Source organism: Odontesthes bonariensis, chromosome 14 (genome assembly GCF_027942865.1).
Source record: "Odontesthes bonariensis isolate fOdoBon6 chromosome 14, fOdoBon6.hap1, whole genome shotgun sequence".
Lineage (NCBI taxonomy): Eukaryota > Metazoa > Chordata > Actinopteri > Atheriniformes > Atherinopsidae > Odontesthes > Odontesthes bonariensis.
The window spans coordinates 6338585-6354490 of NC_134519.1; the positions used below are offsets into that span (position 1 = coordinate 6338585).

The 15906-nt window shown below is 42.2% G+C and overlaps 1 protein-coding gene across 1 annotated transcript in view; it reads right to left on the minus strand.

Annotated features, from left to right (window-relative positions):
- Positions 1–15906, minus strand: part of kcnq3 (potassium voltage-gated channel, KQT-like subfamily, member 3) — a 130183-nt gene that overhangs the window by 10351 nt on the left and 103926 nt on the right. Inside the window, exons 3-10 of the mRNA XM_075482697.1 lie at positions 13284–13374; positions 11813–11939; positions 8873–9045; positions 7902–8075; positions 5488–5598; positions 4041–4136; positions 3783–3877; positions 2807–2833 (exon numbers count right to left, since the gene is read on the minus strand). Of these exons, the coding sequence (XP_075338812.1) occupies positions 2807–2833; positions 3783–3877; positions 4041–4136; positions 5488–5598; positions 7902–8075; positions 8873–9045; positions 11813–11939; positions 13284–13374 (894 nt within the window). The remainder of the gene's footprint in view (positions 1–2806; positions 2834–3782; positions 3878–4040; positions 4137–5487; positions 5599–7901; positions 8076–8872; positions 9046–11812; positions 11940–13283; positions 13375–15906) is intronic.

Genomic DNA, 15906 nt, shown 5'->3' on the forward strand with positions numbered 1-15906 from the left:
AAAGTACACCCCAAGTGGAAAAAAATGTCCCCTATCAGGGAATAGGGTTAAAAGCTAAAATACTAGAACTGGGAAACACAATAATAACTAATTGCTAACTTTACTAAAGTACCAAAAATACTGAGTGCTGGGGAGCAGCATGACGGGTGCAAAATGGCAAGATAAGGTGCAGTAAAGATTAGCCATGCAGAGCCTGAGGTGGATACATTACAGGTCAGAACTGCATTCAGTCGTGGGTAAAGTGGAAGTGAAGAGTGCATTATGGGTGTTTAGAGTTTAGGAGCAGCACGGCTTTGGGCACAAAGGTGGCTTTCCTCCTCCGAGCTCTGCAGACGGGGCAGCAAAGCCGGCTCAAACTTTGGGAACATGGCAGCACAGCTTAGGTTTGCAAAGCTGCGTCTGAACAAACCACAAGACTTCTGGAACAATGTCCTTTGGACAGAGCAGACCAAAGTGGAGATGTTTGCTCATAATGCACAGCAGCACGTTTGGAGGAAACCAAACACAGCATATCAGCACAAACACCTCACACCAGCTGTCAAGCACGGTGGTGGAGGGCTGATGATCTGGGCTGGCAACAAATACAAGACGTTTTTGCTTGAAATAAGCAAAAAAATCTGCCAATGGAACTAGTGAAAATCGGCTTGTCAAGATTTCTTGAAATAAAATGTGATATTTAGGACTTTTGAGTTAAAAGATCTCAAGATAAAATTATCTTGAAATTAGCTTATAAACCTCTTCAAATAAAAAAAAAGAAGCTTGTTTCATATGATATGTGACTCAAAAAAATTTGCTTTCAAGACTTTTTCATTTAACAAGATATTCCAGATGTATTGTCTTCAAACAAGTCCCTATATCTGGCTGAAATAGCACTTGTTAGGCAGTTGTGTCTTATATTAAGTGTAATGAGATATTTTGACTAGAAATGAGACAAATATACTTGATAAGACTTTGATTTTTTCCAGTGCAGGACCTTGTCGATCTCCATGTACCACAAAAACAGGGGTAGCCTAACACCCCGTCCTGACATGCCGCGAGCGATGTCGCTCCGTCCAGCGATGACGCCCCTTATAAAAAACAAATCACCCGCTCTGTCTATCTGGACGATATTTCGCGGCGGCGTCCCGCCCTTAAACGCTTCTTATTGGTTGAAATGCACTGCACTGCAGCCCTGGCTGTGGTGTGGATGCCGGCCTGCCCTGATCCGGGCGGTTCCCCGTGGTGGTGGCCTCTGTGGTCATTGGTGGGCTGGCTCCCGGTGTGGACAGATCCCCAAGATACCGTTTCCTCGCTTCAGCGTCAAGCCAGATTTTAATGTTGCTTTTAATGTTGATTTTAATGTTGATTGTTGTTGATTGTTGTTGATGTTGCTCATGTTGGGGGTGGTGGGGGGGTAGTATGTGTGCAGTGTGGTTGTCGGTGTGATGTTGTGTGTGAGTTTATGAATTGAATTGATTTTATTACTGATTTTATTATGTAAAGCACTTTGTGTTGCTTTTTTCTTTAGTATGAAAGGTGCTATATAAATAAAGTTTGATTTGATTTGATTTGATTTGAATGAACACGCTGCTTCCGGTTAACAAGCTAGTTAGCAACAGGTTAGCATCACTCAGGGAATAATGGACGAGGAGAAGCTGATCTTTACCGTGGAACAGCACCCGATGGTTTATGACCCCAAACACCCATACAAGACTTGAACCGAAGGGAGGCCGCATGGGCGGTAATCGCCAGAGAACTCTGTGTTTCAAGTGAACCAATAGAATCACTCGCAACAAAATCGTCACATCGTCTGCCAATACCAAAGACTAATTCAAGTTGGTGGAAAGGAGAACACCCTTGGCTCCTAACTGCTTCTATTCGACTGTCTACCCTGCTTCCTCCGATGATAAACACAACCAAGTAGCCATGTTGATGCTACATGCTATTACCATCCAATTACCATTAACTGCTGGTCTTCTCTTAGTGATCTGTGCTCTTGTTGGTTGCCAGGTAATGATTTTAGTGGCCTGGTTATAGGCTCCAAGAATCTATTTACTTACACAAACAACCTTTTAGGACCAGATGCTTTAGCTGTTATAAGTACACCACCTTAGCCTTTTGGTGTTTTCCATTGGTTCAACCAACCAATTTAGCAACAATAACGCAAACAGCTCAATCAAGAGTCAACGTACTTCAACGTGAGTCATAGTTTTAAGGTTCACAAACTTCTCTAGTGTTGCTTTAAATCCATAATGACACAACGTAACATGTTGGGTGTTGTTGTTAATCTTCTGAGGTTGTATTTCCCCCATTTTATTATGTCCTGACACGTACAATTTCACGCCTGAAAGGTGGTTGCACTCAGTTTTTCAGATGACTGTACATACTTCCACATAACAGGAGAAATTGTGACAATCAGTCAAGCTTTTTGTGCCCATGGTCATTTTTCTGGAGAACTAAACCAGATGAATGACTAAAAGTTTAAATTTCCACCATGTTTTGAGACTAATTCTTGCTCAGCGTCATGGAGAGAAAAAGAAAAATCATCAAACCAAACCTCTTCTCAGGCCCTAATTACCATTTAACTGTTATTCATAACTGAGATGCAACTAATGGACCCACTACTGGTTTCTATTCTCTGTTTAAATGTCGTAACTGTTGATGTGGGAGGCAGCGGGACGAGTGGGCGTTCAAAATAAAGACAAATCTTCACCGAGAGATGAATCTGACTCGAGGAAGTTATTTAATTGTTTTGGGATATTATGGGAAACGTTCATTGGTCTCTACGGCATGCGTGGCTTTTCAGTAAATTACAGCAGTGACCCACCTCACCATGACCTCCAAGGTGTCCTTCCTTTTGAAGCAGGGAGAGAAAAAGCACAAAGGTCACATATTTACTTCACAGGTAAAAAATGAGACTAAAATCAAAACATTATTAAAAAAAACACTTTGTTTCATAAATAATCTCCCTCAAGACCTTGAGGGAACATTGTTGTTCATGTATCTCCATATTAATGCGTCTATTGTGGGTCTTATCGCGTTTTATTACGGCATTCTTCACGTCTGTTGAGGAAAAACTGGAGAAATTAGCCTTTTTTAGCCTTTAATGACTTTTAAACGTTTAGAGATAAACGGATAAATGGGTAAAATGCTGAATGTGACGCAAAGTTTATGAAGGTAGGAAATTTAACAGACTAATTTGTATGTGATTACATCACTCATGACACAGTTACACACGGTTTTCATCCTTTTCTGGATTCATTATTATCAGAATGATGATCTTTTTCATGTTTTTTTGGTCATAATATCCACATAAAAGGAAAGCTAAGAAGATTTATCGGTGTTAAATCATTAACCGCCCAGCCCTAATAATAAACAATTCCGCTTCGCCACATGAGCTAATGGTCGTCACCAATACAGCGTTTTATTTAATTCACTTCATCATCTATTTACTTGACAATTTTGAACGTAAAGACACCTTAATTTGGGGTACTGGACTGGATGGGAGGCAAACGTGGGTCACATGTTTAACTTAACTGCTGTCTTCGTGTCCATGTAGACAGACGAACAGACAAGAATTATTAGTTTTAATTTGTGCAGTATTAGTTTAATTTGTGGCACGTCTAAATCAAATTTCCCAGGATGGAGATTCCCATTTAAATACTCAAAATGGTCGTTCCAGGCACGGGAACTTACACTCAGCCTGAAAACAGACTGTTTTGTTTATGATTCCAGGCCACAGAAATGTAATCTGACATGTCTCTGATACAAAACCAGAAGAAGGAACTCGCAGTTCGACTTGCCTGAAACAGGGAAGAGAGATGACTGTCTCGTAAAATCTCCATGTGGCAATAAGGTCTTCCCTGATTGGATTGGTGGAATAATATCGCCAGGCAGACTTAGAGATAAGAAGACAGACAGAGCAGCAAATAATCTCACCAAATCTGTTCTTTGATCAAAATCACACAGAATAATCACAACCAGATGAGCCACGAGGGGTCCGAGTCGGACCCCGTCCAGAGAACATGAGAGCCTGTTGGTGATGTCGGGTGGCGTCTCACCTGGATGAGGCCAGCCGCCGGGTGTCTGCGCTTCTCAAAGTGCTTCTGTCTGTGCTGCTCCTGGACCTTCAGAGCCAAGCCAGAACCCAGAATTCCCTGCAGCCGAAAGCACAGCCGACACACGAATGAGCACAACCTCATTAACCGACCTTCATTAGAACCTTTCACGGAAGGAGAATCCTTCGTCTGAAACATAACTGCTTCAGAAGCCCTCTGAGGCTGTGTTCGAAACCGCATACTGCATACTCATCGATCAGACAGTATGCAGAGCGTTTACCCACAATGCATTTCGCTCCTGCCTGAGCCGAAATCAGCCGGCCTGAAGCTGATTTCCCTTAAGCTCTAAACTCTGTAAACTTTAGCAACATTTGAAACATTTTCAGGCGAGAAAGTAGTCGTTTAGATCCCCAACGTGTTGAAAACCTGACAAAATACCGGCTGTTTACAATTTTGCTCCCACGAATTCAGCGCTACTAAAGCTAGCCGCAGTGAGCAACGCACTTCCTGTTATTTTCACAAAATAAAATCCCCGTTGCCTTTTATCATAGGGAAAGCCATTACCATACAATTGGTGCTTTTGTTTTGAAAACAGGAAGTGAACCTACTCTCGTTGTAGCTAGCTTGAAACTGCCGTTTTGACAGAAAATGACGATCGGCGACGTCACGTTACGTTGCATCTTGGGTAGTTTGAGTATGAGTAGTAACCTCATGATGCATACCCAACATTTCGGAGAATCTAGTATGCATCCGGGAACTTCTCGCTTACTCAAACTCGCATACTAACTCAAAAAGTTTGTAGGAGTAGTAGGAGAAGTATGCGGTTTCGAACACAGCTAGTGACTCTTTGAGACACTCCCCTCTGGCAGGAGGCTGCAGTCCATCAGGACCAAAACCTCACGCCACAAGAACAGTTTCTTCCCATCCCATACTTCTCCTACTACTCATACTAACTTTTTGAGTTAGTATGCGAGTTTGAGTAAGCGAGAAGTTCCCGGATGCATACTAGATTCACCGAATTGTTGGGTATGCATCATGAGGTTACTACTCATACTCAAACTACCCAAGATGCAACATAACGTGACGTCGCCAATCGTCATTTCGTCAGGTTTTCAACACGTTGGGGATCTAAACGACTACTTTCTCGCCTGAAAATGTTTCAAATGTTGCTAAAGTTTACAGAGTTTAGAGCTTAAGCGAAATCAGCTTCAGGCCGACTGATTTCGGCTCGGGCAGGAGCCAAATGCATTGTGGGTAAACGCTCTGCATACTGTCTTGATCCATGAGTATGTAGTATGGAAGTATGCAGTATGCAGTATGCAGTATGGAAGTATGCAGTATGCAGTATGCGGTTTCGAACACAGCCTTTTGGATGAGGCGCAAAAACATTTTCAAGAAGCAAGACGAATGAGTCCAGGACACCGACACATGTCCAGGAGGGCGAACTCACTGCAGGCAAGGCGAAGAAGGAGACTCCAATCAGAGCAAAGGTGCCGGCTAACAGTCTCCCAGCCCAGGTCTTTGGGGTTTTATCCCCGTAACCGATGGTGGTCAGAGTGATCTGCAGAAGAGACAAATAAGCAGTCAGACAAACACACAGTGATCCCAGAGATCTCTGCGGGGAAACATTTATGTGGAGGAGCTTGGCTGCGATCCACAGAGGGGTAAAAAAATCCCTGTAATAAGCAAGCGGTGACAGCTGAGCAGATGCTTGCTGTCATAGAGCTTAAAGTTTTGTCCTTTTGGCTGAAGGACGGCGGCTTTAATGAGGCCGTGCTGCTGGAAGGCACTCATTAAAGCAGGAAGCTCTGCAAACTGCAGGCTAATCTTCGTGTTCGTCCTTCGGACCGGATTCAACAAAAAAAACGCCACGTTTTTCCAGCTGCTGACTCTGGAGATTCTTCCCATCGACACTGGAAAGAAGCCGAATGCTGAAATCCCAGATCTGCTGTGAAGCCAAAATGTTGGGAAAGTGAATCTTTAAGCACTTTGTGATGTTTTCAATCCTTCTCACAACAATAACCTGCACACCCCAACATGATGCAGGGACAAAGTTCCCGTTAATGGATTAAGGAGCGGTGGTCAAATGGACCTTGAGCACTGGCTTCTGTGACCACTGGGTGGTTAGATGACCACTAATCCTTGGTTATCTAAAGGATTTTATTGCCTCCATCATTCCCTGTTGGTCCAGTCCAGCAACCGTACCCTCCTCCGCCTCAGCCTTTGGAACGTGTGCAGAATGTGTTTTCCCATGGTCTGCTTGAACAATGCACAGACGTCCCTGGAACAGATGTGGTCCTGAAGGCAGCACATGTTGCTGTAAAATCTCAGTGAACTTTTCTGCCATCACAGAAGTGGAAATGAGCTTTGCTCATTGGGGCCCTGATCCAAGCCCATACCGTCCCAGAGCCTGGCTGCAGGGACTGGCTGCTGATAGCAGGCTGGATGCTCCTTTGGCTCTTTGCTCCATTTCTTCCAACAAAGATCTGGAACACTGATCGGTAGGGCTGAGCAATTTTATCGATACTGCGATATATATATATATCGATATTTCCATCCATTATCTGCCGCTTGTCCGGGGGTCGGGTCGCGGGGGCAGCAGCTTGAGCAGAGAGACCCAGACGTCCCTGTCCCCGGCCACTTCCTCCAGCTCTTCTGGGGGGACCCCGAGGCGTTCCCAGGCCAGCCGAGAAACATAGTCTCTCCAACGTGTCCTGGGTCTCCCCCGGGGCCTCCTCCCAGTGGGACGGGCCCGGAACACCTCACCGGGGAGGCGTCCAGGAGGCATCCTAACCAGATGCCCGAGCCACCTCATCTGACTGACTCCCATCGATATCGATATTTCGTTTCCCGATAAAGTATAGATTTTTCAGCTGCGAGTATCGATTATTTTTATTTATTTATATTTTTTATTACATTTTTTTTTTAAGCAAACTTTATTGAAAAGTCAGACGTTAAAATTAGAGAACATTAAGGTAATACAATACAATGCCAGGGGGTCACATTATACAAAACAGTGATAAATTGGTTCATAAAAATGTTGTATAAAGTGCACAGCTCTCACGTTTGTTTCTGTTGTCCTTCCGGTTCAAAGGTCGGACCACCGGTCCAATCAGCGACGATTCAGGTCAAATCACACTGTCCATTTTTTCCCCCAGAAAATGATGTAAGTGTATTGAATCGTATCGAATCGTATCGTATTGAATCGTATCGTATCGTATCGTGAGATAAGTGTATCGCTACAGCCCTACTGATGGCTCTGACCATAGCACATGTTTCCACCGTGTGACGCTGCTGATGGTTGAGGGTTCTCGATGCAGCGCCAGGTCATGGGTGTCTAGCTTAGGCTCGCTCCCTTGTCCTTTAAATACTGAAACTCCTCCAGATTCCCTGAAAGCTTTAATGATATTCTGCTCTGTAGAGGGAGAAATATGCAGATCCCTTCCAATGTTTCCTTTAAAGAACATTGTTTTTAAGCAGTTCAATGATTTTCTCACACATTTGTGCACAAACTGGAGATCCTCTGAACATCTTTGCTCCTGAAACACCTTTTGTGGATTCTGTTTTTGGACCAAAACATGATTACAGGGTTTTCTAACCTTGTGTGCAGGCCTGAAATGCAAAAATTAATTAATTTTAATGACAAAGATGAAGTTGTAGAGACAAAACAGGAAAATATCTTAGGTTCTTATTGTCTGGAATTAAATAAAAGTCGAATCATGACCACTTTTTAAAATCTACATTGTCCGTTACTCTCCAGACTTTTTCTGCTTTGGGGTCGTATGAGAGAAAACCGACCAACCACAGGACTCCACAGGACTGGGATATGCAGCTTGTTGCACGGTCTGTAACGTACATACATACCAGCCCCCACCACAGCGCGTCTGCGTACGTGTCGAAGTCCTGCGGTTTGGGCTGGGCTGTGGGGTCTTCGTGGTCGGACATGTTCACGGAGACATCGTCCTTCTCCACCAGATACACCAGGAAAGACGCCAGGATCAGAGACAGGAAGCCGATGTACCAGGCTGTGATCAGCTCCTACAAACACACACAATCACAGGCATTGGACTGTTTTCCTTTTAAAACACAATCAAACTGACTCCTTTGGAACATTTCGGTGGGTTAAGCCGTCTTTCCAGCTGATTCTGTAACAACCTGCAGCTGTGTTTTAATACCAGTTACATCTCCGGCTTGGTCCATTGCTGTTGATGAGAAAGCATTGTTTGCTAGCATCTGCTGCTAGCTTACAGCTACACTGCTAAACTAGTTCCCTCTATGATCAACAGAGTAATTATGTATATATATATATATATATATATATATATGTATATATATATATATATGTATATATATATCTACATATAGTGCTGGAGTGTTTTTGGTGTGACTGGAGAAATATTTGCCGACCTCAGCAGAATGACAGCGTTGAGCACAGCTGACAGGACTTTCATTTTCACTTTCATTTTCAGATGTATTCAACAACTTGTAGAACCACCTTTATCAGAAATAACTTCATGTAGTTCATGGTGGACTCACTGACTGCAAGCTGCCCAGGTCCTGTGGCTGCAGAACCAGCCCAGATCATCAGCCCTCCACCACCGTGCTTGACAGCTGGTGTGAGGTGTTTGTGCTGATATGCTGTGTTTGATTTCCTCCAATCGTGCTGCTGTGCATTATCAGCAAACATCTCCACTTTGGTCTGCTCTGTCCAAAGGACATTGTTCCAGAAGTCTTGTGGTTTGTTCAGATGTAACTTTGCAAACCTAAGCTGTTAGTTAAACCCTAATCGTTTGACTTTGAGTGTCTTCAGAAAGTCAGAAAAACTTCCTTCCTACCTTACTGTGAGCGTAGATGGCGGAGCCCAGCAGCTTCCAGGTCCCTCCTCTCCGGTCCATCCGCAGCATCCGCAGGATCTGCAGGAAGCGCAGGCTGCGCAGGGACGTGGCCAACACGTTACCCTGGTTACGCACCGCCACCACCGGCACGGAGGCAATCAGTACGAAGATGTCTGAGGTCCCGAACAGATGGCAGACAAAAACGTTTCAGAAAATACATCTCAATAAGAAGCTCTTATCAAACGTTTAATGAGTCTGACCCGACACGCTGCCGAGGCGGTCCGTAAGCTGGACATAAAGACGCTGCTCCACACATCAGGAGCAATTATCTGGGTGTTTCCATCCAAAGCCATTCACAGGATCAGAGCTGTGACTGATATGCTGGAACGTGTCAGTCGTGTCATTAGAAAAGAAGCTCTTCTGATGCTTCGACCGTACTGACCACAGTCACACTTTTGGGTTTATTTCAGGGTGGTTGCTCACAAACCGGGCTTCTCCAGCTCTTTTGTGGGTCTTTTTTTCCAGATAAAGTTGTTCTGATTCTGAGCAAAAGTTAATACGGAAGCCCAGAGCGGACGTGGTACGTATAAACTTTTTTCTGATCGTTTTCTCGACATAACGAGTTAATTTACCGATGGTTTTCGAGGCCATTTTTTCTCCCCAGTCCGCCCCTGTTTATGTGTGTTTATATGTATTTCTGGCAAAGGTTTTCACCCATCTTTACCCCCCTTCCATTGAAAACTGCATAAAGTAGCCGGAGACGGGCGGCTCGACTGCAGCTCAGCAGGCGTTTACACCTCAGTGATCCTGCTGATAGAGTCGACTCCCTCAGTGACCGGCCGAGGGGACCAGGCCGTCTCCATGGTTACCGAATGATGCACGAGAGGTGCCGTTATCGTTTTTCTAACGACATAACGAAATGCTTGTCACACCAGCGGGATTTGCTTTGTGCATTTTCACAAACGCTCCACATTCCATGTTTGATTCATAGGCTACTTTATTCAGTTTCCAAAGAAAGGGGGTAAAAATGGGTAAAAACCTTTGTCATAAATACATATAAACACATATAAACAGGGGCGGACTGGGGAGAAAAAGTGGCCTCGAAAAGCATCGGTAAATTAACTCGTTATTTTGAGAAAACCATCAAAAAAAAAAAGTTTAAATACGTACCACGTCCGCTCTGGGCTTCCGTAAGTAAAGACTCTTAGAGACTTCCAGATGCCTTTGGACGTCACAGCCAATCAGAGCTGCTGGATAACAATGTTATCCTGAGGAGTTTGAGCCATTTCCCCCAAAAAGACACTTTATGATTCACTGAAACTCGGAGAAAGACAAAGGTTTTGTAACTCTTAACTTGTATTCTTATGCCTTAAAGTGTGACAACGAGTACAATTACAAATTAAATCAACATAACTACAAATACGGCTCAAATTTACATGTTCAAAAGAAATCTTTACACCCTAAACTGAACACGAAACTTACTTTGAATCTCTAATCGGATTTATCTAATCACTGATTAGCAGAGGTGGGTAGTAACGAGTTACATTTACTTGAGTTAGTTTTTGAAATAATTATACTTCTAGGAGTAGTTTTAAATCTCTATACTTTTTACTTTTACTTGAGTAGATGTGTGCAGCAGAAGCTGTCCTCTTACTCCGCTACATTAGGCTACAATGAGCTGGTTACTTTTCTTCTTACCTCTTTGGTATTCTACGCCTCATTATTTTTATCCCCCCGCGTACGCCTCATTTTAATGTTTTATTCTGACAGAGAAAGAGACTTCCTCCAAAGGCTCTACCACCTGACTGTGTTCCACCAATCAGACGCAGCCGTGCAGTCTGGTCACGTGACCGTACTCGATCTCAGCAGCGGGACGGGTTAGCTTTAGCATTAGCAGTCGTAGCAAACAAACAAAGAAACAGATGAAAAATGTCAGAACCAACGGTGGGAAATGAAGACGCAGACGAGGCCTCATACTGAAAGCATGTTTACCTTACAAAGAGTGAGAAACAGCAGCTACATTATGTGTCTTCTGTGTCAACCAAAACAAACGCACATTTCAGCAGAAACTCAACATCTAACTTGAGGAAACATGTAGCGCTAAGTTTCCTAAACTCGTTATTTTTCCCCCATGGATAGGTGAATGTTTGTTTTTTAGGTTACATATGGGTTACATATGTTTTAAACATTTCCTAAGTCTCTTTTATTTTTTATTGAAGTTCTTGAATTTATCTGGATTATTTTAATTTAAGCTATTTTGTAATTAATTAATTCATTTTAATTTATTTTATCAATTGGATGAACTCTAATTTGCCTAAAGATGATTATTTAGTATTTTTGTCTGTCTGATTGAATGCTTGTGTTAACAAATAAATCAGACGTTACTCAACAGTTACTCAGTACTTGAGTAGTTTTTTACTCTTACTCAAGTAATTATTTGGATGACTACTTTTTACTTTTACTCGAGTCATATTATTCTGAAGTAACAGTACTTTTACTTGAGTACAATTTTTAGCTGCTCTACCCACCTCTGCTGATTTGAACCAAACTCGAAGATCTGATTTGTACGTCTACATTATAGCGATACGTTACAGAATAAGTCACTAACTTAGCTCCTATTGGCCCTTTGGAGACTAACTGGATGGATTTCTATCATTTTACCCGACTGGTTTTGTTGTTTTTTATGCTTTTTTTGCTGTTAAATGTTCTGAATGATGCATGACCCAATGCATGGTTTTACCTGCATCTCAATCACTAAAGAGAATAACCACTCGGCCCAGGTGCTGCATCATCATTAAACCGTGGATAAAGTTGGCTAAACACTGTGGATGTGCAGCACTGTTTCAACAACTTGGTCCAGTTCAACGCTGGGCGGGAGCTGCAGGGAGCACCCTGCGTTCCTCTGTTAGGACGTTTCTTGGACTCCACCTCCTTACTTACCTAAGATACACAGGGGCTTGCGAGCGAACTTCAGCCTCCCCCTCCATCCTTTGTAGCGACAGCAGCAACCTGCCGCCCAGACTCTCAGTGCAAACTCTGCTCCGAAGATGAAGATGGCGAAGGTTTCCTGCGTGGGAAGAGTGCGTAATTTTTCACTTTTGTCACGTATGAGTGCAGCTCCAGCACAAAATATATCTACTGCATGTTTAAAAAAAAGATCTGAATGAAACTAAATCACATCTTTGACATGAAATCTATCAAACTTACTGTTAAAAAGCAATTTCTTTATATATTTTCAGGAAATAAGTAAGTAGCGAAGGTGCAATTATTGAAACGTGTGCCAACAAATAAATGTAAAAAACATAAAAATAAAAAGATTTTGAAAAGAAAGAAAGAAAAAAGCTGTAACAACAAAATAATTCTCATCAGTTAATGTGCTCAATATTAACCTTTTATATGTAAATAATGAGCTGTTAAGTGTCGGAAGTTTCACACTTTGTTGGTTCAATAACAAGATGACAAAGAAAAGTGTTATTATTATTTATATTTATATAGTTCTCCAGGCTTCTTGAAGGACATCCCAAAGCTCTTCTTTGGATGTGGGCTGCCTTTTGTTGCGTTCTCTGCCAACATGATCCCACACTGCTTCAGTAATGTTGAGCTCCGGGCTCTGGGGAGGATTCATCCCTCCATCAGACCTGCTGCCACTGATTTTCAGCCCACTTCTTGTGTCCTTTGGCACAGCTCAGCCTTTTCTCCCTGTTTCCCTTCCTTAAGAACGGCTTCCTGACAGCCACCCTTCCATGGAGCCCATTTCCGATGAGGCTTGGGCCAACAGCAGATGGATCAGCTGAAGGTCCAGATGCATCTCTCAGCTCCTGTGTCAGGTCTTTGCTGGATGTTTTCCTCTTTCTTAAGGACATCACTTTCAGATCCTGTTCATCTGCTGGAGATAGTTCTTTAGGCCTGACACTTCTTCTGTCCTCCACTTGTCCAGTTTCCTCAAATGTTTTAAGGACACACTGCACACCATGCTGAGATATGCCAAGTTTTTTCTAGGTCAGAGTTAACAAACTGGACTCAAAAAATGAGTGAAAAACCAGAAAACGTTCGAAAGAAAAACTCTGAAAGTCCTTCAGAAAGCTGGAGAACTGTTGCTCAGGACACTTTAAAAGATTATGTTGAAGTCTGGCTGCTCAGAAGGAAAATGTAAGGAAATGAAGAGAACTCAACAAAGAGAAACAGAAAGCAACGATTTACAAATTAACTCAACATTTTATTTGATTCGAAATAGGAAATTTCTTATTTAAGATATGAGACTATTTTGATTTTGATTTCATCTTTATGTGTAAAAAAGGCTGTGATGAAGTCAATTTTTTTAAAATGAAGAACTGAGATGTTAACAGACAATAACAGGAATGTTAACTGGAGGTTTAAGCAACACAATGAGGGGAAAAATAAGTCATCTCACCAGTATAACCAGCCAGTGTGCAGACACCTTCTCATGTTCCCTGAATGTGGTCAGTATGGCCAGAATCAAACAGCCCAGAACGATTAAAAACCTGCAGAGACACAAAATAACAAGAAGTTTAGAGCGAGCAGGAGTGAAAACAACATACAGCTCGTATTCAGGACACAGAAAAGCAGCAAAAAGCAGCAAATCGAGGCCATTTGTGCTGTAAAACAGCAGTTTGTTACCGTCACCACTAGAGGGCGTCGTTTCTCTCTTTAAATGAGTGTCATTGCAGAGATAAACACTGAAGCTTTTATCTATACAGTTTTTTAGAAAAAAAAACAGGAAAATAAAACAAAAACAAAAAGTTAGACAAAGAAAATTAAAGAAAACTGATAATACTGTGAATAATACACCTCATAATAGAAGCAGAATTATCACGTTGGCACAAACCTGCTTGAATAAGACAAAATATCAACTTTGATGTAAATTTTCTTTAAAAAATGCACGAATATGGCCCAAAAACTCGAGGTCCGACGTCTGTTTTTGGGTTTTAAAGAACCAAAAGAATCCCAGTGAGTCATTGGAGGCGGTTTTTTTTAGGCTTCACCATCAGGCAGACACTCTCTGAGGGCCTCAGCTGTCGTTGAACTGATTAATGGAGCAGCAAATTAATCTTAAGCAAATCAATTATTCCGTCATTTAGATTTTAAACTCAAGAGATAAAGTTTTATTAGCTTATATGAGATGAATAGTTAATTTAAGGGCGTCTTAAACCTCTGTGTGTTAAATGTCCGTGTATATATTAGATTTTCAAATGTTTCAGTTGATCAAATAATGAAAAATAAAAACATTTCACCACAAACATCCTGTTTCAATAACACCTTGAGGCAGTTTTTTTTACATACTTGTTTTCATTGGTTTGGTGTCAGTTTTTTTGGTTAAGTTTAGGCATCAGAGTTTCCTGGTTGGGTTTTTGGGTACAAAAGCTACTCGGTTAGGTTTAGGTAAAGATCGTGAGCAGGTTTAAAATCGACCAGATCTCATGACAGAACGTGAAATGCAGGAAATCCTCTGAGAACTTTAACGTGACCAGATAAGGAAGGAGGCAACTTTTCTGTGAGGCTCTTATTTTCTGGTGTTCGACTTCAATAACCGGACGTAAAAAACAGCCATTTTCCTCTTTAAACTCCAACTACAAACACGGATTATAATAGTTTTAGTCACTTGTCTTTCTGAATGTCTTGAATCTGCATTTTTGCCTCTATTTAACTTATTTAATCCTTTTCATTTTAGAAGGCTATTATTGGATGCATTTCATTTAGTCACTGTGTGTTTTTTCTATGCTTTGTTCTGATGTTGTCTTGTGTTATATAATCCTCCAGATCAGTTCACATATGGCTTCTTCTCTGCATGATGGAGCTTTAAGCTGCATTTGTGGATGTTACGCTGATTTCTGGAGGCGTTCCTGAGTCAGAATCATGTCTGTTTTTAACGCAGAGCTGCCTGAGGGCAGACTGATTTTCAGCTGTGTCCCTGTTCACTGATGTCTCCAGATTCTCTGAATCTTTTCATGATATTAAGATTCTTCTCCTCACATATAAAGCTCTGAATGACCGAGCTCCATCACATCTTAAAGATCTCATTATAAGATATTTTCCTAACAGAGCACTTCGCTCCCAGACTGCAGGTTTACTTGAGGTTCCCAGAGTTTCTAAAAGTAGAATGGGAGGCAGAGCCTTCAGTTATCAGGCCCCTCTCTGTGGAACCAGCTGCCAGTTTGGGAGGCAGAGCCTTCAGTTATCAGGCCCCTCTCTGTGGAACCAGCTGCCAGTTTGGGAGGCAGAGCCTTCAGTTATCAGGCCCCTCTCTGTGGAACCAGCTGCCAGTTTGGGAGGCAGAGCCTTCAGTTATCAGGCCCCTCTCTGTGGAACCAGCTGCCAGTTTGGGAGGCAGAGCCTTCAGTTATCAGGCCCCTCTTAATTTCTCAAATGATATTCTGTACATGTGACATTATTGTGGTCATTAACTGGTGTTTCCCTGTTCCAACAGATATCCTTTGAATGGTGTTACAGTGGGTTTTTCCCTCTTTTCTGTCCTTTCAAACCCCAGCTGGTCGAACCTTTCCTGGTTCTGCCAGAGGTTTCTTCCTGTTAAAGGGAGTCGTTTCTCTGCACAGTCGCCTCAGGCACGCTCAGGACGGGAGATTGGACTGAAGACAAGTTTCAGTAAATAATTATGATTACAATGAAATTAATTCAAATTGGCTTGAATTGGACTTTATTATCTAAGTGCCTTGAGATGACATTTGTTGTATTTGGCGCTTTATAAATAAAACTGAATTGAATTGAATTGAATGTTCTGTAGATTGTGGAAAAATCTGAGGAACATTATTCTGAAATTTGCTCCACAATTTGTAGACACAGTTTCTTGGAGATTGTCGGACCTCTATCCAGCTTTACTTCTGAGAGACTCTGCCTCTCTAAGGTGCTCTTTTTATACCCAATCGTGTTACTGACCTGTTTCCAATTAATCTAAGTAGTTGCAACATGTTCCTCCAGCTGTTTCTTTTAACAGTCTTTTGTTACCCCTGGGTTTGGGTTTTGTATATAATACAGTTATTTTCTTCTTGGAAAACAAC